This window comes from Eptesicus fuscus, chromosome 10 (assembly GCF_027574615.1).
Source record: "Eptesicus fuscus isolate TK198812 chromosome 10, DD_ASM_mEF_20220401, whole genome shotgun sequence".
NCBI lineage: Eukaryota > Metazoa > Chordata > Mammalia > Chiroptera > Vespertilionidae > Eptesicus > Eptesicus fuscus.
This window is the reverse complement of record NC_072482.1, coordinates 7751428-7777535: the sequence shown is the minus strand read 5'-3', so window position 1 is coordinate 7777535 and position 26108 is coordinate 7751428. Positions and strand designations below refer to the sequence as shown.

General features: G+C 56.1%; 1 protein-coding gene across 1 annotated transcript in view; it reads left to right on the top strand.

Annotated features, from left to right (window-relative positions):
- The first annotated feature begins 401 nt into the window (after positions 1 to 401).
- The window catches only part of MDGA1 (MAM domain containing glycosylphosphatidylinositol anchor 1), a 52422-nt gene continuing 26715 nt past the window's right edge, over positions 402 to 26108 (top strand). Inside the window, exon 1 of the mRNA XM_008151954.3 lies at positions 402 to 468. Coding sequence (XP_008150176.2) covers positions 402 to 468 — 67 coding nt within the window. The remainder of the gene's footprint in view (positions 469 to 26108) is intronic.

The window sequence follows — 26108 nt, the reverse complement described above, 5'->3', positions numbered from 1 at the left end:
CCCCTGGGCGCAGAAACGACAAGTTTATTAGTCGTCGTTGGCCTGTTGGATCGAAGAACCGCGGCCGAAGAGGGTCCCCGGCGCCCAGTACCCCGAGAGGAGAGCCCTGGGGACACGGGGAGACTCAGCGGCCGGGCTCCTCGGGCCGGGGCGCTGGCGGCTGCGCGGGGCGTGCGGAGGCACCCGGGGCCGGGCCCGCGCCCCCTGCGTCCTCACCAGGGCCGCGGCTCTGCCGGAGGAGCCATCCGCGTCGCCGCTGCCGCCGCCTCCTCAGTCTCCCTGTCCCCGTCGCCTCTCCGAGCAGGGGGAGCCGCAGGGGGCATCGCGGGGCCCCGGCGGATGCGCCCCCCGCCGCCTCTCGGGCTGCGCCGCCTCGCGGGGATGAAGCACCGGCCGTGAAGATGGAGGTGACCTGCCTTCTACTTCTGGCGCTGATCCCCTTCCACTGCCGAGGACAGGGAGTCTACGGTAAGAGCCCGCGTCCCGCGGCACGCCGCTTAGCACCGGCGGAAACTTTGCAAGAGGCGCAAAGCGCGCGTTGCCGGGGTTTGGTGGGGACCCCGGCTCGCACTCTGGAGGGGATGCCCGGGTCCCCGCCCTTTTCCGGGGCGCAAGAAGACCGACGAGCTGCTCGGAGCTCAGAGGCGGGTCGTAGGGTCTGGCGTGAAGCTGGTGATGCCAGGGGGAGGCACCCACTTTCTCACACCCTGTCAGGGGCGGGAGTGACTCCGAACCCCGGAGGGCACCCAGTCGGCTCCGGGGACTCCGACAGATCGCAACCCGGGGGCTGGGGCAGCGACTTGCACCGAAGCCTGGTTTACCCCGGCTCGGCCTCGGGAGTGGAAGCCGAGCGATGTGTGACCCGGAGTTGCGCGTGGTTTGCGCGAGAGCTGGCAGCCGGCACCGCCACGGAGCCGCGGGCTCGCCTTCCGCGATCTCAGAGAGGCTTCGCTTCTTGTAATCGCTTCTTGACAACTCGAGCGGTTGCCACATCCTCTGGATCCGGAGCCTAAAGCCCGGCATCTCTTTTCGGACCTCTCTGGAGCCAGTTCTTCCTGCCTCCGGTTCCCAGCTACAGAACCCCAGCCCCACCTTCCTTTCCCTGTGCGCGCGCGCGCACACACACGCACACACACACACACACACACACACACACACACACACACTCAGGCACCGTCCCCCCAAAACGCAGACAAGGCACACACCCACCCGCTACGCCTCCAAACGCTGCCTTCTGCCCGGCAGCTTTGCTCCCGCGTCCCCACGCCTCGCTTTTGGGCGCTAAGGGGACTCCAGTCACCCCTTATCCCGTCTTTTCCGTGGGTTTCCCCGGGAAAGGTCCCCAGAACAGGCACCATCCCTCTCAGGGACCCTCCCTCTGACTTCTGGCAGCCCGAAATGCCCCCACCCCACAGCACAAAAAGTCAGTCTCTGGGCCCAGTGGCCCCTACTTTGCTTTCTGCTGACTGCAGGGCAGTCTGTGTAGGCCACTTTTGAATGATGTGAGCTGGAGTGGGAGGATTCTCTTTCTTTCTGAGGTTGAGGGCGTAGTTCCTGCCTTTAAGATTGGGGGGTAGGGGGGAGTTTGACCAGTTCTATTGGTGGGGGTCAGAGGCTTTGTCCCTCCCCATACGTTTTTGGCCACCAGCCTCAGGTGCAGATGCTAAATGCCTCCTTCTGGGGGTGCCTCACAAGAGGGAGGGGTGCCCTGAGGGGTTTCTGGGAGGTGACTTGCTTGGGTTTAATTCCCTGGGGAGGCTGGCCCAGGCATCTGGCCAAACTCTGCTTCTTAATTAGTTTGTGTGTCTCTTACTGCCTGGCCCTTTATATATAGGCCAGAAAAGGAAAGACAAGGAAGAATGAGAGAGGCTGGGTTGTGGGGAGGAGGCGACTGAGTGGGTCCCAGAGGCCTCAGCCCCGCAGGACAGGGAAGGACACCAGGGATTGGGGGGGGAGGAGGGAGGGAAGGGGCGTCTTCCTCTTTCCCGAAGGTTTCCCTTCAGCCTCACTGTTCCTTAGGAGGAAGACTAAAGAGGGACACCCGTGAGGTCTCCCCCTCTTTCTCACCACACCCAGGAGGTCTGGAGAGTGACTGAGAGCCCTCCTGTTTGCTGCCGCCCCCCACTCTGTCCTCCCTCTGAGTGCCCTTGGGCAGATCTGGCATGCCCATCTCCCGGCCATCCCTTTCCGCCATTCCCTCCACCTTCTCCAGCCTCCAGCCTTCTCCAGGGCTGCATGGGGCACATCTTGAGGAAGCTCCTCAGAGTCTAGCCTGGAAACCCCAGCAGTGAGGGCAGGGAGTGGGAGACAGGTGCAGTGGTCTCTGCAGACCCTGATTTCAGAGTGCGCTGGGGCCTTCAGAGGGTTGAGTCATTGGCTCATCTGCCCCCTTTCTGGGTGTTTTCTCCCCTCCCTGAGTCCAAGCTCTCTCACGCAGAGTGAGTTAAGTGGATTGTGTGCATTGGGGCCAACACCTGACTCTTGGATGACTTTCTTTCCACCTGCCCTTCGAGAGCGTGGCTCCAGGGAAAGACGGGGGCCTCAGGGGAGTTGCTGGGTGCAAAGTCTTTATGGAGGTGGATGGAGAGAAAGGAAGATCTAGTTTGCAGAGGAGGCTAGCAGGAGGCTACTGAGTTCCTTGTGAAGCTTTGGCCAGATATAGCCAGAGAGAACCATTGCACGGCTGGGGCTGGGGTAAGGAGTAGTATGGAGAGCTGGTTTTCTGTTCCCTCCCCGACTTTCCCTCTATTCACAAAGCAGATGAAGCAACTTGAGAAGGAGTGGAGTGTAGATGAGAAATGGTCAGGTGTGTCCATCCCTGTATACCAGCACCCAGCATGGTGCCTGGCACACAGCAGGAGCTCAGCAAATATTTGTTGCAAGAATGAAGGGCCATGGTTTGGGGGGAGTTTGAAGAAATGCTTCTTGAAATTCTTTCTTTCCCAGGTGTCTCCCTAAGATGGTTTGCACAGGGCAGTTGGGCATTCTTTGAGGGTCTCTGCTTAGGGTGAGTCACGGAGTCTTAGGCTGGTGTCTATAGATAGGGGACCTCAGGATGCAGAAGAGAGAGGAGGATGGAAGCCCAGTGGCTGCCCTGGCCGTGAGGAGGGAGGCACTTTTTACTCAGGACACACAAAAAAGAAGTGTGCCCTGGGGAGGGAACCACCAGCCCCTTCCCCTCTGCTCCCAGGCCTGTGTGGCTGAGGGAGGAGCAGATTAGCAAACATGGAAGCTGAATTGGAGAGAGGGAGGAAGACTGGGATGTGGAGGGCAAACCCCGCCATAATCTGGCCTGAGCTGGGAGCCTCTGCTGAGGCTGGTAGGAGGCAGCTTCCCTCTGAGGGTCCTCTTGCCGGACCTGAGTTGCTCTGTCTGCAATGGGATCGGGGAAGTGCTCTCAAACTGGCCAGGTGGCTTCACTCTTCTTTGGGGCACAGATGCTCTAGCAGCTGAGTACCAGACCAGATGGTCCATTTGGAGCTGGTTCCCTCTTTCCTCCCAGCCTCCCAATCTCCGGGCCCAGTTTGTTGTGCTCCAGGGTGGATCCTGTAAGCTGCTTTCCGGCAGGCCAGGGTGGTGGGCTGCCCCAGAGGCCTAGTTCTGGGCAAAGGGAGTAGCCAAGGGATGGAGGAGTATCCTTCATGAGGTTACCACCTCCCCTGGCTCATCTCCGCCCATAGCTGCCTGACTTCCAGCGAGGGACGGGTTGAAGGGATTCCTCTCCCTTACAAAAACACAACAAACCTCTGGACTATTTAATATGCAGGAGTGGGAATTGACATTATCCTTAAGACAGGTTGTTTGCAACTTACTGGTAGAAGTCAAAATATTTCACCAAAGGTGTCATCAGAAACTACTATCCTATGCTAATTTTTGTGGGAACATGAAGACAGATGTTGAATAATTTGACAAGAGCAACATAGCTTACAGAATTATCACCAAGTCAGGTTTTTTTTCCCTCCACTGAGGGTGCGGAGAAGGAATTTCAGGAAGCGTGCCTCCCAGCGCCGCCTTCTGGGTGTTGATCTAGGCGTGGGCACTCGGGATTTTCACTAGTTTCCACCCAGGCCTAGAAACTGCCTGTCCTTTCCCACTCTCCCCTGGGAGAAGGCATCGCATTGGAAAACTCTGGTCCCCTCAGGGCTGACAGAAAGCTTAGGGCTTTCCAAATGTCCTCAAGAAGGTCCATGCCTCTGTCCTTCCTTCCTTCTCAGTTATAGCAACTGCAGGAGGGAGAGGGTCTTGGTCCCTAAATCCAGGCGCTTTTGTTTGCTTTGCCAGCACTGTCTGTATCCCCCCATTGATGTTGGCCCCTGAGCCTGCCTGAGGGCTCCCCAGTTCTGGAGTCAGACTCAAGAGGCGCCCCCCTCCCCTTAGGGTCAAGATCTGCATGATGCCTCATCCTAAGAATCTGTGCTTCCTGGCTGGCGGGGGCTCCGGAGGTGGTGGGGGTGGTTAGAGAGGATTATATTAGCCAGGAAAGCACCCTTGAGGGGGCGGCTGCAGACAGACCAAGGGCCTCCTTGTAATTGGCCGAGCTTGGCTGTGAGCTGCTGGGGCCGGGTGGCAAAGCCTCATTTAAAGCCTGGTATTAGCTCTGCTTTGCTGGAACATGGAGGGACGGGCGGGGGGCTCCACAGGGAGAATGGAGGGAGCTAATCACAGCAGCCAAGGCCGGCAAATGAATGATGCAGGAAATCAATACCTGGGTGTGGGAGTGGAAATCCGGGCAATGGTAGCAGCCGTGGCTTCTCTGGCTGCCCAGGAGGCAGAGGCGGGCCTGGGAGGAATGAGACAGAGGCAGGAGTGTGGTGCACCCTCCTCTCCACTTCACATCCTCCCCTCACTGCCCCCAATTCTGCCTTCCTCACCCCTCCCCACTCCAGCGTTGCATCTCCTTGTGGCTGGGCTCAGGAGATACCCCACCAGCAAAGACAGGGGACCAGAGATGGGATCTGGGGCCTCTCAGTCCTGGAAGAGACATGTCCCACCCCTACCTTGCCTCAGGACACAGTCTGACTAGGTACCAGGTGCAGGGGTGTGTACCTGAGGACCCGGCCCTGTGCACCTGGCTCTGCCACTCCAGATGTGGCCAGCAGGGGGCGGGCTTGGCCGCCACATTGCTTATTGCTTTTCCTGGGCTCTCTTGGCCTCAAGGCTCCAGAGGGATGAGTCTTACTCTAATTCCTTAGCCTGGAGCCCAAGGGGACTCCCTAGGCCTTCTGTAGCTCCATGCCTCCCTCCAGCTCTCATGTTTTCCCTCCCAGTGTCCCAGGGCATTTACCTGAGGCCAAAGCCACACTTCCTACTCCCCAGGCCAGAGGAGAGCCTATGGGGGAGGCTCAGCTCCGTGGGTTCCTGTCCAGGTGGGGCTGTGTGCAGAGCCGGGGCTCCTGCCCTGGCAGTGCTGCCTCTTTGTGAACCTGGTGCGTGGCCCCTCTCCTGCATCTTCCTCCCCATCATCAGGAGACCCTGCTTTGCAGACATGCATCTGCTGATGGCAGGTACTAGCTGCTAGGGGGTTCCTGTTGCCTTTAAATACTGATACAGTGGCAAGAGCAATGCCTACCTCAAAGAAGTGAATCATTTTTGTTTTTTTAAACCATGAAATGTTCCTTTCCCCAGGTTTACGAGTAACACGTGCTCTTTGCAAAAACAATCAGAGAATACATAAAGATATCAGGAAGAATGTAAAACTCACTTGACATCCTGCCACGCCTTCAGTGATGGCTCCTTCAGGCACCTTTTTGTGCAAAGAATAAGGAACCTTTCAGGGAGAATCATTGGTTGTAACAACAATCCTGGGTTGGTGTGTAAGTGCCACGTGCCTTACAAGCATTTTCATTCTCTCTCCATTGATTCCCATAATATTCTGAGAGGTCAACATAGCAGGTCCTGTTGCCCCCATTTAACAGATGAGGAAACCGAGGTTCCGAACAAGAGTTTGAGTGACCTGCTAAAGGTCACACAGCTGGTAAGAGGTGGCTCGGACATCGATCCCAGTGGATCTTCTGAGTTGGGGGCAGGAAAGCAGTATGGTGCGCCCCTCACCACGCATTAACTCTCTAATTAGTACTTCCCTTGAGCCTACCCTGTTCTGGGAATTGACAGGGCTGCCGAGATGAATGAGATGGAGGTTCTGCCCTCAAGGAGAAGGGGCGGGGACTCACATACAAGATGGTGGCTCCTGGGAGATCTTGATAAATGCCAGGAGGCAAGGGCAGATAAAGAGCTTCGGGGAATTCGAAGGGGAAGGGAATGACTGCCAGGGGCTTGTGGAGGAGGGGGCACTTGAACTGTCCTTGACAAAAGGAAGAAAGGACTGAGAAGGGCATCCCAGGAGGAGGCAAAGGCACGGAGGATAAGGCACCGGGTGTGTGGGGAGCAGTGTCACTGCTGGGCTGGAGCGTATGTTGAAAGGGAATTGGGCAGTCAGAGTTGGAACGGTACAGGCATAGTAATAAAAATCGCTAATGCTTACTGCCTGGCTGAGATCAGGAATGCGCATTGTCTTCCTTCATCCTCCCCACAGCCCTGAGAGAGTCATTCATAGCCCATTTTAGCGACTAGAAAACTGAGGGCTCAGAAGCTCCTTGTCCGAGTGGCAGAGCTGGGCTCAGACCCAGATCTGCGGATGGCAAAGCCGGTGCTTGGGGGAGTAGGCTGGAATCCTGGGTTGGGAGAAGCTGCTGGGAGGGCCTTGAGAGAGAAATGGGTTGATGTGGGCTGTATTTCAGGCTGGGTGGCCCTGCCATGGTGTGTTTGAGGATGCCAGGGTCAGGGGGAGGTCCAGGGAAGTGTAGTGAGAACTTGACCCAGGTGGTGGCTGTGAGAACGGACCGGAGAGTCTGGGTACAGGAGCTGCAGTCAACCCACAAACATACGAGTGGAGGTTCTGTTTGGAGCTCTTGAGATATTTGGAGAAAAACACGCTTTTGCTCTCCTAGACTTGACATTAACACTGAGGGAGACAGGTAGTTAACAAGTCAATGAGTAAGTATATAATGTTGCTATGGTGATGCGTTCTGTGAAAAAGAGAAAAGCACCGAAGGGGACCAGGAATGGTGGACTGTGGTTCAAGTTCATATACAGTGGTGGTGGCAGGGGGCGGGTCCTTGAGTTGGTGCCACCAGAACAGAGATTGGAAGATGCCTGGGGAAGAGGGAGAAAGCCTGGTGGATATCTGCCGGAAGTGCATTCTGGGCAGTCAATGCAAAGGCCCTGGGGCAGAAGCATGAGTGGCTTGTTTAGCCACAAGGAGGAGTGGGTATGGCTGGAGCAGAGAGAGCCAAGGGGAGGGGAATAGGATGTGGGGTTGGAGAGTTAGTGGGGCCTGATTGTTGAAGGCTATGTAAGGCTACATAAGGACTTGGGCTTTTATTCTGAGTTGAGGAGCCGTGGGAGGGTTTTGAGCAGAGGAGGGACATGAACTAACACCATTTTAATAGAATCCCTCCGGCTGCCATGTAGAGAATAGACTGTAGAGGGTTAGGTGTGGGGGAAGGAAGCCAGTTAGAGACTCTTGCAAAAGACGAGGAAGGAGACTATGCAATCATTAGGTCCTCCGTGCATCAGGAAGAGCCCAGGCAAGGGATGGGAGCAGAAATGCCCTGAGGTTTGGCGTTCAGAAACCCAGGTCTGAACCCCAGCTCTGCCTGCATCAGCTGAGAGCCCTAGTTCCATCTGCTTTCTGAGGCGTGTCCTCTCCACTGGTCAGATGGACCGCATCATACCCACCGCGTGGGTTTGGGATGAGCGTGCCATGACAACGCACCTGGGAAACCCTGAGCTGGCCCTGAGCAAGGCCTCCATCAGCAGTTTTACTTCCCTGACAATGCCAGTGCAGTTTTGAACTTCGTGGGGTTCTGGTGTGGGATGTCTGGGAGAGATGTTGATGGGCCGGTGGACATGAGTGTTGGTGCTCAGGACAGAGACCCGCTCTAAGAGGTAGATTTGCCATCTGGGTTATGTGCACAGAACCGCTGTGGGCTGAAACCATGAAGTGAAGTAAAATTGCCAGGAGAGAGAGAGTGGAGTGAGAGAGGAGGGGGGCTGAGACCAGCACCCTGGGGTGGGAGGAGAGAGTGGATACAGAGCAGGGAGGTAGGAGGGGACCTAGGGGACAGGGACTGGAAAGCCAGGAGAGAGGACAGAGTCTACGGGAGGAAGGGCCATCTGGGGACTGGAGGCTGGCAGGGAGGCAGCTGCCGCACAGAGCGGCTCCTGAGGGCCCAGCAGGGGTGCCCTGGGGCCTGCAGATCCGGGTCAGTGCGGAGAGTCTGCATTTCTAACGAACTCTGGGGTGATGCCAGTGCTGCGGGCCCATGGAGCAACCTTTGAATGGCATGGCCATGCGGGAAGGCGGGCTGGACGCAAATGGGCAGACCTGGGTTGGAGGACCAGGTGGGCAGCTGGCTGCCTCTGAGGGACCCTGGACCAATAGTCTCACCTCACTGAGCCCCAGTTTCCCTGCCTGGAAGACTGGTTCAGTCACTTCCACCTTTGGAGTTAGAAGTCCAAGTGACAGCACTTTGTAAACTCGCAGGCAAACCGCGGGGACTCTGTTTCACGAGAGCAGAGCGGTGGCAGGCAGATGGCAGGGAGCTCCGGGCGTGGGTGGCATGGGGAAGCTGGAGGTGCGGGCTGCGCTTTTGAGATATGTGGCAGGCCGGGGAGGGTGACGGCAGTTCCCAGCCCAGCGGGCCTGGTTCCCAGCCGATGCCTGTGGGGAGCTGCGGCCGCAGGGGTGAGTGACCGCAGGGGCTGGTGACGGGGCAGGCACGAGGGGGCTGCTCGGCCGGCTTCGGAGATCCCACCTCAGGTTCCTGTCTGGTCCCAGACACGCCGCCGAGATACACTGATGACCTGGAGATGGGAAGCTGTGTAGGGAAGTGCTTCTCCACCCCGGTGGCCTGTCAGAACCACCTGGGGAGCCTTTTCCACAACAGATGCCTGGCTGCTCGGGCCTCCTGGATCAGAAGCTCTGCAGGTGGCATCGAGGCAGCTGCGTGGCGAGAGCTCTCCAGTTGGCTCTCAGGCGCATCTGGTGGAGACAGTGCATCGGAATGAGTCAGCCCAAACAGATGTCTTCTTCCCCGGAGCTTTCTGAGGGCATTTCTGGGTTTTCCAGGTCACTGCCCAAGCTTGGTTTCTATCAAGCTCGTGTGGGCCCTGGGGTCTTTAACACACACACACACACACACACACACACACACACACACACACATGCTTGTTATTTTTAAATGATGGACGGAGACTTCCTGTCTTAGGAGTGCTAACCACGGTCCAGGTTGGGAGCTTGGGAGACGGGCCCCCGCTTCTCACCAGGGCATTTCCCGTCCCAAATCCGGGGGCGCTGAACGAATCTGCCCGGAGGTGCTGCCCTCATTGGTTTGCACGAGGTAAATTGTTACCTTTTTGAAACGTGGCCCTTTTGTTTATTCTCCTCTCCATTAGGTTCATAAATAAATGAAAATTTCAGAACTGGACCACATGGAAGCAATTCAGTGTCAACCAAGCACATCATCACGGGCGCCTGCTAAGGGTCTGGGAGGGTGGCGGGAGCTGAGGCTGCAGGGGCGAGGGCACCTGCGCCCCGGGAGCAGGCAGGGGAGCGGGAGAACGCAGCCTTTTCCAGGGCCCTCATTTCTCAGCTGGAGAAGCTCGAGTGACTTGCCAAAGGCCCTGCAGTTGGCAGGTAGCAGAGTCAGGCTTTGAACTCAAGCCTGCCGAATGGCGAGTCCAGGGCCCGCCGGGGGCTCTGAGGGGGGCTCCATGGCCATGTCGGCCGTTTCTGTTGCCTGGGCTGCGCCGTGGAGTCAGGAATCTCTGTTCCTAGAAACAAGGCCTCGGGAGAGAGGCTCCAGCAAATGAAAGTTGAGTGGCAGGCTGTCCATGGCTGCGTGGTGGCTTCTTGGTCACTAGAAACCCAGGCTCCTTTCCGCTTGTCACTCTGCTCTGCTTACGGGGGCGGTTCTCAAACTTTGCTTCAAACTGGGGAGTGTTTAAAAACCCCAAGGCCTAGGCCATACCTCTTACCAATGAAATTAGACTATCTGGGCATGGTAAACAGGCATTAGCCTTTTTTTTAAAGATCGAAAGGTTATTCTCACGTACAACAAGGTTTGGGAACCCTTGGCTTAAAGCATTTTGCCACAAAATCACCCACGGGCTGCCCCGCTCAGTCATCATGATACATTCCAGCCCTGGCCAGGGTGCTCAGTGGTTAGAGCGTCGGCTGTGCACCGAAGGGTTGAAGGTTTGATTCCTGGCCCTGATCAGGGTGTATGTTGGGGGCAACCAATCGATGTGTCTCTCTTACATCGATGCTTTATTCTATCTCCCTCTCTCCCCCTCCTTTCCCCACTTCCATTCTCTTTAAAAATCAATGGAAAAAATATCATCACATGAGGATTACAAAATAAAAAAAGACACATTCCAGTTAGGAGAAAGAGAAGGACATTTAAAAGTACAGGCGTACCAGCTGAGTCCGTTTCCTTTAAGAAGCTTTTTCAGAAACCCCTCCCCATGACTGGGCCATTCTGAGCTGCAAGGGAGGCTGAGAAATGCCTTTTCGATGGGCACATTCTCACCTAACAGAATATCAGGGTTTAGTTAGAACGAAGGGGAGAATGGATATTGGGTAGATAATGTCCAGTCTTTATCACAAATCCCTTACTCAGGGTCAGCTGGTGTTTCTTGAAATGAGAGAGGATTTAGATCTGTGAACACCACTCCCCTCCCCCCCGTCTCCCTCCCCCCTGCCAGCCTAGCTCAGGTGGTGGTGGTGGGGGGGGGGGGCGTGGGGCGGGGAGGGGCTTTGGCTGGTCTGAGGATGCCAGAAGGAATTTATAGAAAACAGACCTAGAGCAGGGGAGAGACTTGCTGGGTTAAACAAAACATTCATGTGAGGGTCCCAGCTTCCTGTCTGCAGTGCTCTCCTTCCCTCCTTCCCACCCCACGCACCACTCACAACTCGTGAGGTGGTTGATTTCTGCTGGTTGGCACCTCTCCTCTCTGGCAATGGCTCCTTTCAGTCCCAGCCACAGGAGAGCTCTGTGGACCCCCTGATTTGGGGGAACAAAAACTGAGGGGCTACGCCAGAAGCCACGGGCCAGAAAGTACTGCAGAGGTGATCTAGCTCATCTTTCGGTTCTCAATGTCTGTGGTCCTTTGTTGTTGGGAAGTTCTTCTCATTGTCTTACCTTAATGCAACTTGCTGTAACATAATCTCTTCTCAGGAAGATTCAGGAGCTGAGGCCCCTGAGCTGAACTTGAATATCTCCTTGGCCCTTGGCCCTGAGACTTTTCCTGTGAGATTGTTAAGTAACCCTTAACGAGGTGCTTTTCGCTTTTCTGAGAGAGACATCGGGAAGATAGAGGTGGGGAGGGAGCTAGATTCTGGTGGCCTCATCTCCCTGGGTTTGGTTCTGGTTTCTGCTGGAATGGTGACCTTGGGGAGGTCAGTTTACCTTCCAGCAAAATCCGTAAGCCCACAGGCAAGCTGCAGTTCTGTGCTGTGGCAAGGTCTGGCTCTACTCTCCTTTCTAGAATATGCCACAGGGTAGACATAGAAAAGGTCAGGAGGTGGGGCCCGAGGGTGTGGCAAGGAGAGAGCACAACTGCCAGCCAGTGGCTTCAAGTGGCCCAGAAGCAGATCTTTGAGATTCAGTGCAGCAAGAGACTAGACCAGAGACCATCAGTGGCTTGTTAAGGACACACAGCAATTAGGTACTAAGGCTGAAATGAAAAGCTATGCCAAGGGACTCCACATCTGGATCTTTCTCATTCTCCTACATAACCTTGTAGGCTCGGAGGAGCCGGGGCATGTCTACATGGTATTTATATGCTCATTTTAGGCCTATAAATCTACAATCCTCCTCCCACCCCTGTAAGCCCCAGTTCTTATCCCTAGGCTAATTGCATCCAAACTTGTTCTGGGTCCAGGACTCCTGGTTAGATGTTAGAAGCCCTTAATAGAATGTCAGGAGGCCCAGGGAGGAGGCAGCCAGCGTGGCTCTGTGACCTGGAGGTTGCTGCTAGTCTCTGCGCACAGCCCATGGTCCACTTTAGGGCAGCCGACCCGCTAGCCCGCAGGCACCCGGCCTGATTCAGGAAGGTTGCTCTGGGAATTCCCCGCAGCCCTCAAGCCTTTCCCCGTGGCTCAGGCTGGTTGATCAGACGAGTTGGATCTTGAGGACTGGAATTCAGGTGAGGAGGTTTCCAGAGAAGTGATAGGCGGAGGTAGAGGAGTGTGGTAGGGTATTTGGTGTGTGTGTGTGTGTGTGTGTGTGTGTGTGTGTGTGTGTGACAAAACAAGGGCCCTGCGTTGTGACCACGTGAGGGATTTAATAGGGGTACCAGTTTGGGTCCCCCAGAAGCAGACCCTGAGGTAAGGAGCCACGTGCAGGTAGTTTATTTGGGAGGTGAGTGCAGGAAGCTCAGGTAGGGGAATGAAGACATGAGACAGGAAAGCAAAGGGAACCAAAACAAGGTGCATTGTCAAGTGAGTCACCTCCATGTCTCCCTAGGGACCTGGGGGACACTGCGTAAAACACACACTCCAGAGTCCGCCCATCCTGGTGAGGGAGCTGGGGCAGGCGTACACCAGCTCCCATCTGTCACTGGTTGCAGGCTGCTCCTGGGGTGTTAATTCCTGGCGCTCGCTAGCTCGCAGGCTGCACTCGAAGGCAGTGTGACCGGCCTCAGGTGCTGGCGCTGTGCATGGCCGTGGTCAGGGGAGCGGGGCTCCGGCAGCGTGGACTACCTCCTGCCTCGCCTTCTGTTTTCCTCTTCTGAACCAGCCTGTTTGGCTGAGCTCTTTGTTCGCAGGTCTTGTCTTCTGGGCGGCACGCGGAAGCCCTGATTCCGGGCGGAAAACCAGACCTGTGAGCTCCTCATTTACTTCCTCGGATTCTGTGACTAGAGCTTCAGCCCGTCAATTTCCCCAAGACCTTCCTGGTAGAGCCCAGGCTCTCCCTGAAGGATTGAGGGGCCTCACAGGGTTGGGGGTCACTGAGGACAAACCCGGTCTCCAGGGCCCTTTGGTCACTGCCATGGGGCATGATCATTAGCGTCCCACCAGCTCAATTCAAAACGAAGAGAGAGGTGGGGACCGTTTCTGACAACGGACGGTTGCCCTTTCTCCGCAGGCAGGATGCTGTGTGGGTAATTAGGCCGACTGCATTCTGTCCACTTCCCTCTGCAGGAAGAAGCCTCCGTGGGTAATGACCTGGCTAGTCTGCACCCTGAATACCCCTGGGCCTATGAGTCCAGATCAGAGCGGCGCCTCCATCCTGTTGTGAATTTCTCTCAGTCCCTTCACTACCACCTGGGACCTGAGATTAATTAAGTAATTAACCACATTTTTCTGGAGCTCTCTCTATGTGCCCGGCACTGTTCTGGGTGCTGAGGATGCAGCGGAGAACAAGACAGAGGGATGATGGAGAGTCACAGGCTTATAAAGTGACAAAGCCAGGAGAGATCTTGGGGCAAATCTCATCATTTGTCAGAAGAGAAACCTGAGGCTGAGAGAGGGCAGAGAAGTCCTCAGTCTGCACAGCCAATAGGCAGCCCGGCTGGGAACTATGAAAGGTCAGAGGTATGGGGCTTAGCGGTCACCTGGCCCTGAATGCTCAGTGTTCAGAGGCAGAAACCGGTAACCAGAGGCGAAGGGTCACGCCACGCTAGGGGTACTGCTCTGCCTGCCAGTGGACAAACCCTCTCTCCCACATCTATCTCCCATGGCAGATCTCGGCTCTAATTTACAGAGGGGAGTGTGTGTGTAAGCATGTATGTATGTGTTTGCTTGTATGCATGCATGTGTGCGTGTAGAACCAGTGGCATTAGGTAAACTACTCGCACTGGGTACCTCCACAGGAGCTGAAGTACATTCCTATGTTCCCTCTACCTTGCGCGTACACTTTATCTGTATTTTTGTGCACATGTAAGTATACATGGGCATGCATGTGCTGAAGGTGTGTATATGCACGTTGATGTTGCACAGAAGAACATGGAGATATGTTCAGGGGGCCATGCTTGACTGTGGGGGACTACAGATCTCTTTGGGGGCCTCTCTGGGTCCACCTTTTCCCCATTGCCTCTCCTGGACTCTCTTGCGTTGGTTCCCAGGAAGGGGAAGGGAACAGGCCGTCAGCTGGTGTTTATGTCCAGCCTGGGTTATGGCTGCCTCATCTCTTCCAAGAGTCCTGGCGTGGGGGCAGGGACAGGCCAAGGCTGGCCTGGAGCTCCGGGCTAATTTTCCCGGCCTCCATCGATCCAGCAGCTTCTCCCGAGTCTATTAGCAGTCGGCGAGTGAAAATATCCCCCATCGTGAGCCCTGACCTGAGACAGGGAGGAATCCATAGCAATTTGTTCAAACAGAGGAGAGCGGTTCCCTCTGATTTGTATTCCAATTTATTCTAGGCAGGAAGGGGGTCAGGGTGGGGAGGGGGCAAACCCTGGCACTCGGGAGCGGGGCCCAGGCCCGGCCCGTCAGCCCCCATGCCAGCCAGGGTGGCAGCTGGTGCTCCCCATGGTTCCTGGGGGAGGTGGGCCCCAGCAGGGGGACGGGAAGAGAGGCCCGCCAGCCTTCCCAGCAGGCCCTGCTTGGCTGGAGAGATCAGTTGTGGATTTGGTTTTCACAAAATACAAAGCCGCCCACTTGGAGCCTCTCTCCCAGGCACTGGGGACTGTGCCAGGCATGCGCTCACCCGCTGCGCCTGTGCCAGGGTGGGGGCTGGGCTGGGCGCAGGGCCCCAGCGGCCCCAGCTGGGCTGAGTGGCAGGGGGCCTATTCTTCCCCTGAAGCCTCCCCCCCCCGCCCCCCCGCAGCCAGCCTTTCAGGAACAGAGTTGCTTAGGCTCAGAGGGGACCTGCACCCTGGAAAAGCGCCTGTGCGAGCGGGAGCCCTCACCCAGAGGCTCTCACCAGGGGAGCCCCAAGCACGTCTCCATGCTTTGTCCATGTTCCTGGTCCGAGCAAATTGGGGCTTCCTGGTATCCTAATCAGGAAGTCTCATTTGAGCTGACCTTTATTAAGTACCTACTGTGCGCTGGGCCCTGGGCCAGGGCTGCCAAGTACCTTGCCCTTGCAGGATTCAATCTTCCTCGTGTGCCTCAGTTTCTTCGCTGAAGCTCCCACCTCCCCTGCATACTTCTGTCACCTGTCTCTGCTGTCTTGTCCTTCCTCCTGAGAATCCGTTCTCCCTCCCACCGCGGGTGGCCCTGATGAGGGTCTCAGTTCTGAGGGCTCCGCAACCCCCCTTTTCCAGAGGGACCCTCTAAACAGGCTAGCTCTTTTTCTTCTGGGTCACTTCCTTTCGCCCCACCTCACCCTCCCTTCCCCACCAGGGTCCACCGCCAGGGTCCAGGCCTCTGCAGAGGTGGTGCCATGGCAACCACAGAGGAGGATTCTGGGAAGGGTCCTCCAAGTGGTCCTGCAGCCCCCCCACCTCCTTCCCTCATTTGTCATTGCCCCCAGGGAGGGGAGTAAGCAGAGAAGTTCGCACCGAGGTGTCAGCGACTAGCAGCTCTGAGATCAGCGGTGGCACATGACGTGCCAGGCCCCATGACACCACCAGGGTCTAATTTCAGGAGCAAGCAACTAAATATATCAAAGTGGATGAATAATCATCTCTCTGGCTCAGGTGGGAGTGCAGGGAGGCAGTGCGGCCTGAAGGATAGGAGCAGAGGCTTCTGAACCGGATCTGGGTTCAAGTTCTGCCGTAGCTACTCCCTAGCTATGTGATCGTGGGGAGAGGACACCCTGTGCCTCAGTTTCCCCATGCACAAGATGGCGATAATAATCGCACCTTCCTCAGGGGCTGTGGTGAAGAGGAAACGGGGAACTCTGGAAAGCCACTTAGCCCAGTGCCTGGCGTGTGGGGAGTGAGCGCTCCGGCTGCTCAGAGGAGCACCCGCTAAGTGAGCGATTCCAGCACCAGGTTTGGCCCAGGAAGCTGGTAAGTCACAGAGGCTGCCACCACGGAAGTGTCACACGAGGCTCTGGGTGTAGGCAAGCGGCACACTGTTGGGGGAAAGGGAGCAGGACCTAGCCCTGGTGCAGGAGAGAGGGTGGCCGGATCCCAGCCTCCCGCCGTGTTCCTCTGGGGAAGTTTAGAGCAGGAACGTTGTTCCCTCTGAGCTGCTTCACAGGTGGGGGACAGGTGTGTTCCCACCCAGCCTTTTGCCCATTCCAGACCTGACTTTCCTCCTAAGGGCCAGTCCCTCCTCCCCCATCCTCAGCCCCTAGGAGCCTCCTAATGGCAGTGACTTTTCTGGGCCCAGCTGTGATTGAACTCTGGTCCAATTGGCCTCCCCCGTCCCAAGTACTTCACTTTTCTCCCCCCACCTGCTGGGTTCAAGTCATTTACAAGTTGTTCAGAGGCTCAGCATTATAATCAGAGCCGACAGTGTACACCACTTACGTGGTTTCTAAAAGTTTAGCCTAAAAAGGGGAGAAACCCTTCAGTGATGGAGAGAAAAATGATGAGAATAATTAATGCAAGTCTGGCATTTCCTGATTTATAAATATACCTGATGCTAAAAAAAAAAAAATATGTTCCTAAACTTCATGCTTCTCGAACTGACCCTTGAAAAATAAGATCGTTCATTCTTTTCAGGGGTATAACATGCTTCCCCTTCCGGGGGGGTTCACTTTGAAAGCGGCACAGAGAATTGAGCAAGTGGCAGTTTAATATGCCGGGTGTTGCAGGGTGTTAGGAAGAACACAGAGTGGGGAGAGGGAGTGAGGGGGTGGAGGTCGGGCGGCCATGCTGTCTTAAGCAGGGTGATCAGAGAAGGCCTCTCTTGAAGAGAGCTGGGGTGATGGGGAGAGCTCTGGGAACCTGGGAAGAGCAATCCAGCAGAGGGAGCTGAAGTGCAAAGGCCCTGGGGTGGATGTGGGCTTGGCCCACTTGGAGAACAACCTGGGGAGGAGGGCAGAGAACCTGCTGTTGAGAAAGGCTTGGCTTTGACTCCCCGTAAGTTGGGAGCCGCGGTAGGGTTCTGAGCAGAGGAGAGAGGGATCTGATTCTGTGTTGTAAAGGGACCCCTCGGGCTGCGTGTGGAGAAGAGACTGTAGCAGGCAGGGGAGGAAGCAGGGTAGGCCCACCAGGAGGCTGCCGTAGTTCTCCAGGCAGGACATGGTGGTGGTGGCTGAGGGGTCAGAGTCAGCATCAGTTTTGGAGGTCGAGCTGAGAGGGCTCGCTGGTGGCTGGGTGCGGGTGTGGAAGAAGGAGAGGCCAGGGACGGCTCCCGGGTTTCTGGCGGACACTCAGTCAGCAGGGGACAGTGTGTTTTCACTATGGGTGGGTGAGGAGTGGCTGTCAGGCTTGCAGGTGTTGGGAGCATAAGGCTGTCCTCCTGAGCTCAGTGGATGGAGAGAGGCATAAGGCTAGTCAGGCCCTTACATCTGGTTCCCTGGTGTTTAACCCCTGGCCAACCCTCCTCTCCCCTCCTGAGTTGGGTGGGGTGAAGGCCTGGCCTGGAGGGCTCTGGAGAGGCGTCTTTAAGAGGTTTCAAGCAGTCACGTTGGGGCACCCATAATCCTATCCCCAGAGCTGGGTGGGGAGATGCTCAGGAACCCCTGCGGCCTGGGTTGGGGAGGTCAGAGTGCTGCCTGGTGGTGGTAGGCTCCCAAGAAATACTGTCCTTCCCTCCCCTGCCCTCTGTCCTGGGCCTAAGGCCCTACCCGCTCTCAGCTGCAGGATTGATTTTGCTTTCAGTGTTGTTATTGTTATTATTACCCACTTAAACAACTTCCTAGGAAAAAAAGAAAGAAACCCAGTGACCATCAAACATCAACTGTTCATTCTAAATCCCTGCCCATTCCTGTCAATATGTTTTTACATAGCGGTAAACAGTGGGCCGCTCTGCTTTCTTGGGCGACTTCATCTCCCGCGCACGTCCGCCGGTATTGACCGAGCCCTCAGCCCTGCCACTGTAATGGCCTCAGGGCACCCCCTGCATCGACGCCCTGGCGTTTGGTCACCATTTCTCCATTTGCTGCACGTTTGGCAGACTCCAATTGCCCTTTCTTCTAAATAGCCCAGCCGTGAATATCCTTATGTGGATTGCTTTTTCCTTTAAAATGGTTTCCTTGGGGCCTGTCCCCCAAAGTGAGAGAGCCTAATAGGTCCTAGGCTAGGGCAGTTTTATGGTTCTCATTTCGCACTGCCGGGTTTTGCTACAAAAAAGTTTGAGCGAGGCTTGCGCAATTTTAAAATGATAAAATCCACAATGGATTTTATCATTTTAATTTGTTTTCACTGGCTGGACAGGTGCATTACGGCCTGATTCTTAACTCCCAGTTTTCACTTCCTGAAGCCACATTTGGGCTTTTCAGCTCCTAATGAGACCTGATTTGTGCAGAACTTTACAGTTTACACGTCACTTTCTGGTGTGTCATCTCACTTACGACACTCTGGGCCTAATGTTACTGGTCTCTGTTTTATATGGCGAACTTGGTTGAGTCAAGTTCAGTGTTGGAGGGAGCCTCGGTCAGCACTTGCAGGTGTAGTTGGAAAGGACTCCCACTCGCCTGCCACCACCCCTTTCTTTCCGAGGGCCCAGGGTCTCCAGATGTTCATTTCAGCCCAAATCCAGTGCCTCAGCCCCGTGTCTTCCCTCATCTCCCACAGCCAGGCCTGTGGCAGACCCCAGGCTGTGTGCCCTGGACTTCCAAGATGGGGTTCCGAGGAAGCTACTGGGCTTTGGGGTCAGGTGGGGCTTTGGGGTTGTTAGCTTCAGCAAAGCCACTGTCCCCTGCATGCCCTGGCTCAGGACTGGCCTAGACTCCATGTTCTGGGTTGGGGGCTGGGCCTGGCAGTATGGCTGTGGTCCCACCCAGGACGCGCCCCAGCCCTGTTGTTGGTCACGGCTACACTGGAGCCTCAGGCTCCTGGGGACAGGGTCACTCAGGTGACTGTCGGGGTCCTCATGGATACTGCAATGATGCTGCAACTCTCAGACTCAGGGGTCTCCTCCTGGCAGACCCCTGAGGTATGAGTTTGGTTTTATTTTGCTCCTTCTAACTATACTTCTGGAGTATCTATGAGGCAGCCATGCTGTACCTGGTAGATTCCACTCTTAGAGCATTTAACACTCACAGTAGGAAACACTCATGCCCATTTTACAGTCAGGAAACTGAAGCTCTAGACTAGAGGGTTACATGATTTGCCCCAGGACACACAGCAATTACGGCAGCAGCCTGGATGAGAACCCACGCCCACGGCTGTGTCTCCTCCAGCCCTGCTCCTCCCCTGGACTTGGGTAGGTAGGCATGCTTTGGCACATGGGCACTCGGTCATATCTAGTCCGGATTGCTCTCGGGGCCCAGGGCCAGGTGAACTGCAGTGATGGGGTCCCCAGGACAGCAGCTGTTGGAGGGCCTGGATAGCTAGGACCCACACAGGGACATTTTACCAAGTAACCCTGTGTCCTTGGGCCCCATGTCCCCAGGCCAGGCGGGCTCAGGTCCTGGGTTCCAGAAGCTATTCTCTGCCTCGATGGGTTTCCGCCTGTCCTCCCGGGGAGAGCTTTCCTCCCAGGGGTCCGCTCTTTTAGCCCACCATGAAATTCTGGTCCCTCAGGATTACCGCTCTTGTCGTTCCCCCCAGAGTAGACCTCCTCATTCCGTCTTACACCCTCCTCTTGCAGGCCCTTGGAACAGGTTCCCAAAGGGTCCCGGACTATATTTTCAAATGGAAAGGGAACCGAAATTTACTGAGCGCCTACTAGATAATAGTCATTGTACTCTGTACCCAATGTGCATTATCTTATTTAAACCACAGCCCAGAAGTTACTACCACTACAGCCTCTCATGTAGTATTATCCCCATTTTGCAGATGAAGAAACTGAGGCTTCAGGAAGTTAAATAAATGACTTGCCCAAGGTCACATAGTCATTTGGTGAGAGATAGAGCCCTACCTCTTACCCCTCCCACCAGGGCAGCCGCTCAGACTGGCAGTTACAGCCTTGGGTGACGGATGCCCGACCTGAGGCCTGTGCCTTTCTGCTCTCTTCCCGAGTGTCCTGCCTGCGCTGCTTAGAGTTGCCCCAAGTGCCCTCATTGTTGAGAGTTTTGATCCCAGTGTTCTGGGGCCCACCAGGGAGAAGTCCCTTTATCGTGTCCCCCAGGGGACCTCAGCGTCCTCGTTTACAGGCTGTCCGTGGCCTGGCCTGGTGTCCCAGAGTCCCACACATGGCGGGCAGGCCAGACTTCCACTGACGCTCAGACAATGGAGAGTCTATGGGCATAATCTGGCACTCTCAGAACCCGTGTGCCTGCTGATGAGGCCAGGATGTGGGTGCAGTGGTGCCGAACATTCCTCGGGACTGGGCACAGATGGACTGTCCACTGCTCTCAGCAGAGGAGGCTGCCAGGATGTTGGCTCTGCCAGAAGCGCCAGGCTCTGCACATGGGCCCGGCTCTGTAAACAGTCGCAGGCTGGGCAAGCAGCAGCAGGCCTGCATCTGACGCGAGAGCACAGCGAGGTTTTATGCTCCATTATGGGGACACTGATCCGCTCCGCTGTGCCCGCTCCCACACTCAGTGACAGCACCCTTGTACCCGGAGGTCAGCGACACACGCTCTCAGAGGTCAGTGACACACGCTCTCAGAGGTCAGTGACACACGCACTCAGGTTGGAGCCAAAGGGGAGGTCAGCTGAATAGAGGGTTGATTTTGATGAGCAAAGAAGGCCTGGTGGTGCGAGCAGACTTCAGTGTGGTCTGCAGCGAGGGAGGGCAGAGCGTCTTCAGTGAGGAGCGCTGGGCCTCATGCGCTCTGCATCCTAGCGCTGAGGGCAGGGCGGTTCACGAATAGACGCTCAGGAAATGTTACAGAGCAATCGATGGATCAATGGCACATTATCAGGCGACTGTGTGTGCCCTTGAAGGGTTGGGAGGCAGGGAGTGAGAGGGAGGATGGCGAGGGAGCTGGCTTGGACCAAGGCCTAATGACCTGAGAGAATGTCCAGGGGTGGGCAGGACACAGTGTGCTGTGCGTCTCCTCCAGATGACCCGCATGAAGGCGAGGCCAGAAGAGATGGTGGGACTGCTTCAAACTGGCTCTCCCCTCATAGAATTGGAGGCCGCCCCCCAGACCTGGAGAGCTCCTGAGAAGTCGCCTGGCCCATCCTGGCTGGCCGTGAACAGAGGACAGGCTCAGCCAGCTCCGAAGCCAGCACGGTGGGTGGGGAGGCCAGGGCAAACCCCCGCTGTGGAGAGCACAGAGGGCGGGTTCATCCAGGTCGATGGTCCACAGGGGCGGCCCATAAGCATCATCCGTGGGAGAAGGAGGCCGGGCGGAGCTGGTCAGGCACCTGCCCAGAGAGCCTACTCCCAGGCCTGTCCGCCATTCTCTGAGCAGCTAATTAAAAGAGAAAAGCCCGTTAATATTTCAGCATTGTTAACCTCACTAAATTATTTAGTGTCCATTTGCATTACATGCATAAAAGGATCGATAAACATGTGCGTACCAGGAGCTGGGAAGGCGGAGGAGGGACAGTGTAAAGGATGCCGCACAGGACTGTCCCAGCAGTGACTGGTCCTGCGTGTCCTCCCACTGTGTGGACACTCGGGAACTGGGAATGCATGGGGCTGAGCACAGAGGTCAGACAGACACCCAACCAGCAGGGCATCCTTGGGCAACTTAGTTAACCTTGCTGAGCCTCAGCTTCCTCATCTGACAAATGGGAACAATAATAGACTTGTATGAGCAATAAATAAGATATAAAGCACTCAGTGCAATGTTTGCACAGAGTAAATTGTTATGCTATGTGTACATTGTTATGCTATTGTTATGTTATGGTGGGGGAGACCTGAGACATAACTCCAGCTCACAGCGAGCCCTCCCTACTTCCTCTCTGCCTCTCCCAGGCCTTTAGCCCAGCTCCTCCAGCCCATACACTTCCCTAGGGCAGGGCCTGGTGCCATGGCTCCCAGTACCCCTGCACTCCAGGACCAAGCTCAGTCCCTCCCGCTCATAAGGATTTGTTGGAGGATGGTCTGATGGAAGCCAGGACCAGAACACAGATCCCGATTCCATGTCGCCTGGCCCAGAACACTCGGCGATGCCGCGGGAAGCGGTTAGGGCGGTGGGCCTTGGCCTGCCATCTGGCAACTGGGCAGCTAGAACCAACTCCAGGTGGGGAAGTCGCAGCCCCTTCTCCTTTCTCTCCTTGCCCTCCCCGCACTCCGCTCCGTTTGGAAGTTTCCGGCCTGCAGACACCCTTCCCCTGAAGGAGGCAGGAGCCGTGAGCAGGACCACAGCCCCCACTGGGCTGCGATTGACCTTTTCAAATGTGGGTGGAGGGAACCTGACGGAAAGCTGATGGGGCTTTAAGTTCAGGTTTCCATGCGATGGCTGTCGGCCTGCCTTGTTTGCTCTGCATGTACTGCTGCACCCCCAGGCATTTGTCAGCACCCCACCCCTCGGCTAGCAGCCAGGAGGACGTTCTCTTATGGGGGAGGGGGTCCTTGATGAAACTCCCCTTCTAGGTTCCAGCGAGAATCCGCTTCGGAAGCCCCGTGGGCAGGTTGAATTAGCCTTCACGTGAGCCGTAGAGTGTGTGGCTTCCTCACTGGGCTTTCGGGGTGTCACAGTCCCCACCGGCACCCACAATTTGAGGTGACTTCTTTTGGGGGAAGAAAGGAGTGAGCTGATTGGCCAGAAGCACTCTGCTAGGGACTTGCTATTTCTGCCTCAGCCGTCCTCACGATGAAGTTGCCCCATGGGTGACATCTCTCATGCCATTTCCTGTTCTCAGCCAAGGGACTGGCATGTGGTGTGTGCTGGGGCGTTGGGGGGGGGGGGTGTTACTTGACTCCACAGCCTTAGTTTTGTGTTGAGCATCGGATCAGCACTTCTCCACTTGTTAGATACAACACTTCTGTCTCTCAAGATGCCAAGAGATACTCTGTGAAGACAGGGCTTTATGGTCAAATGCACTTGGAAAGCACTGGATTAAACCAAGTTAGCGGGTGTGTTTACTGCAGGACTTTTCAGAGCCTTTAATCACATGCTCTTGTGTGCCGAGGCTCTGAGGAGAGGAGGAGGCAGCGTCCTGCTTGGCGGTGGACTATGGATGAACACTTTATGGCACACAGGTCGGGGGGCACCATTTCCCTTTTCTCATGGGGTTTATTGTAGAGCTCGGAAAGCGAGATGAGACCAGAGGCAGGGAAACATAACTGGCTCCAAAGTCCCGTCCTGCTTTCTGTCTGCAATGTGATACCAAGCAGAGACCATCAAACCCTGTGGCGCCTCCGAAATTCCCGGGAACCTGGTACAAATCCGAACTCCGAGGCCGCGCCTGGAGAGCCAGAGCTGGCGGTTCCGCGTGGGCCTGGGAATGTGCTGTGACAGGCTCCCTGGCGACCCAGGGCGGGGATGGGGGCCTCTGAGGACGATTGGGCCAGTGGACTGAGTTCCAGGCTACCAGGTGGGAGGCCTGGGTTCGAGTCCCCGTGCTGCTCTGGGTCAGTGAGTGACGGGATTGCCTTCTCCACGCCTCCGTCTCCTCTGCCTCCGCAGGCTCCGTTGCCCTGTCTGCCTCTCAGAACCAAGGCGAGGAGCTTGCAGCTGTGCCATGGCCCCGGGAATACATCGCCTTCATCACCTGTGGGTCCTGTCATTCGGGCCTCAGGCCCGGGCAGGTGGGCTCCTGAGGGCAGCGCGGGATCATCTGTGGAATAAAGTGCTGGCGGACACGGTCCGATGGTTCACCGTGTGCCAGACCCTGTTTTAAACACTTCACCTGAGTTTACTTATTTATTCCTTACAACAACCCCACTTCACAACTGAGAAAACGAAGGTTTAAGGAACTTGCTGAAAGCCACAAAATAACTCGCTGAAAGCTGGGTGAGGGTTATGGTAAAAGGGGTGCTCACTGAAGGGCACCCCCTCCCTGGTTCCCAAGCCCCCTTTAGCCATGCAGAGCCCTCAGCAGGAGTCTTGACCGTATTCATGAAGCATCCTCACCGGTGCAATGTCTGCTTTGAGTGTTTGCACCCTGGAGTGTAGAGGGGGCCACAGAGGGGGCCCGCCTGTCCCCATCTCTCCCTCCTATGTGACCATCTCAGGAGCTGTCATTTAGCAAAAGAACACATGCATACTGTCCGGCCAGGTGTTTTACACATATCGTCTTTTTGTTTGTTTTTTGGTTAACCCTCCCCCGAAGATATTTTCCCATTGATTTTTAGAGAGAGTGGAAAGGAGAGAGAGAGACACACAGAGAGAAACATGGATGTGAGAGAGACATCGATTGGTTGCCTCCTGCACGCACCCTGACCAGGGCTGGGGATCAGGCCTGCAACCGAAGTATATGCCCTTAACTGGAATGGAACCCGGGACCCTTCAGTCCCTGGGCCGGCGCTCTATCCACTGAGCAAACCGGCTAGGGCTGCACATATTTTTTTAAACCCTCACATCAGCCCTAGGAGAAGGCATTATTGTTCCCATTTTATAAATGAAGAGGCCGAGGCTCAGAGAGATTGAGTAACTTACCCAGTGTCACCCAGCTCATGGGTAGCAGAGCCGGGAATTCATCCCAGGTTGTCAGCTCTTTCCATCTCTCTAAAGCCGGCCTCTCCCCTGCCCACTGTCCCTTGTCACATGCCCCTGATTCAGAGTTGTCTTAGCACCAAGCGTACTCGGAAACCATCCGGTTCGTTTCTGTTTTTCTGTTTGCTACCCGTTTCCCCAAAGATGCTCTTTCCGAGCTGGTCCCTGGCTCCCCCCCCCCCCCCCCCCCCCTCCGCCGCCCCTCCACACGACAACCTCGTCAGCAGGGCGTCGGCTCAGAGCATTTGTTGTTTGTCGGATGAGATGGAGGAATTATATTATGTCCTGGGGCCTCTGACAGGGGCCCTGGCCTGGTTGCCTTTGGAATCAGAAGATGATGCTGTTGGCAGTGCCGTCCTGGGGCGTGTGGAGGGGAGGCTGAGGTTACTCGGGACAGAGCCCCTTTGGGGGCCTGCAACGCTGTGGGGGTTTCTATGGTTCAGGGTTAGAAACACGGTTCCAGACATCCCGGGGGTGAGCAAAGTGTGGGACGCTGACTCATGCTAACGAAACTCAGTGGGGGTGGGGGTGTGGGGTGGGGGGGGGCGTGGGGTGGGGGTGAGGGTGGGGTGATGGACAAACCGAAATGCCACGGTCAGGGGTCTGGCTACCTTGCTGCTGGCCAGTACTCCTCCAAAGGGAATACGTGCCCTGGGAGACGTCAGCCGTGGAAGGGGCTCATCCAGTAGGAGTTCACAGCCTGGTGGCAGGAAGACAAGGACCTGAATTCGATGACACACAGATCGATGCCTTGCTGTTGTGCTGGGGGAGTAACCATACAAAAGGAGGGATTGTGTAGGTCAGCCGGGGCTTCCTGGAGGAAGTTGCACATTTTATGGACAGGCTTTATCTCACCTCTGTGCACCTCTTTAGGGCAAGGGCTCTGCGTTCACTCCCTATGGCCCTCGTACCCTACAGCTCTCCCACCTCCACTGTCTCCACCATCACCTGTGAGCAGACAGGTGTGAACTAGGGAGCTCTCTCCTCCTTCCGGGAGCCCAAGCCTTTGTGGGGTGGGGCTGGTTTGCCTTTAGGACAGGGGGGCTGACACTGAGGGAGGGGCTTTTCCAGTTCCGTCATTTCCCTCTGGGTCCCCCCAGCCCTGGGCACTGGGAGAGAGGTCAGGGGGAGCCAGTTTTTTGAGAACTTCTGGTCCCCCCGGGAGAACTCCTGTCCCTTGGAGAAAATGCTGGCACAGGCTCAGGGAGCAATACGGGAAAATTAACAGGGCTTTGGGGAAAGGGAATGTGTAGTCTGTGGGGTTGGGGACTCTTAGGGTAAGCTTTCTAAGATGGTTGGGGGTGGGTAAATGCTCTCAGGAGAAACTGAGGGGATGAGGGAAGCAGCTGGGCAAAAATGTGGTTCAACTGACTTAGCCTTTGCCTGTTCCTAGGGTCTGGGGAGGCCGGGGTGGGGGTGGGGGAGGTGAAGCTGGAGCGAGAACAGCACCACAGTCATCCCATCTTGAGGCAAGAGGACTAGCGTTTGCACCCATGTTTGCCAGTCATTGAGTGGGTGTGTATATCGGGGAAGGGTGACCTC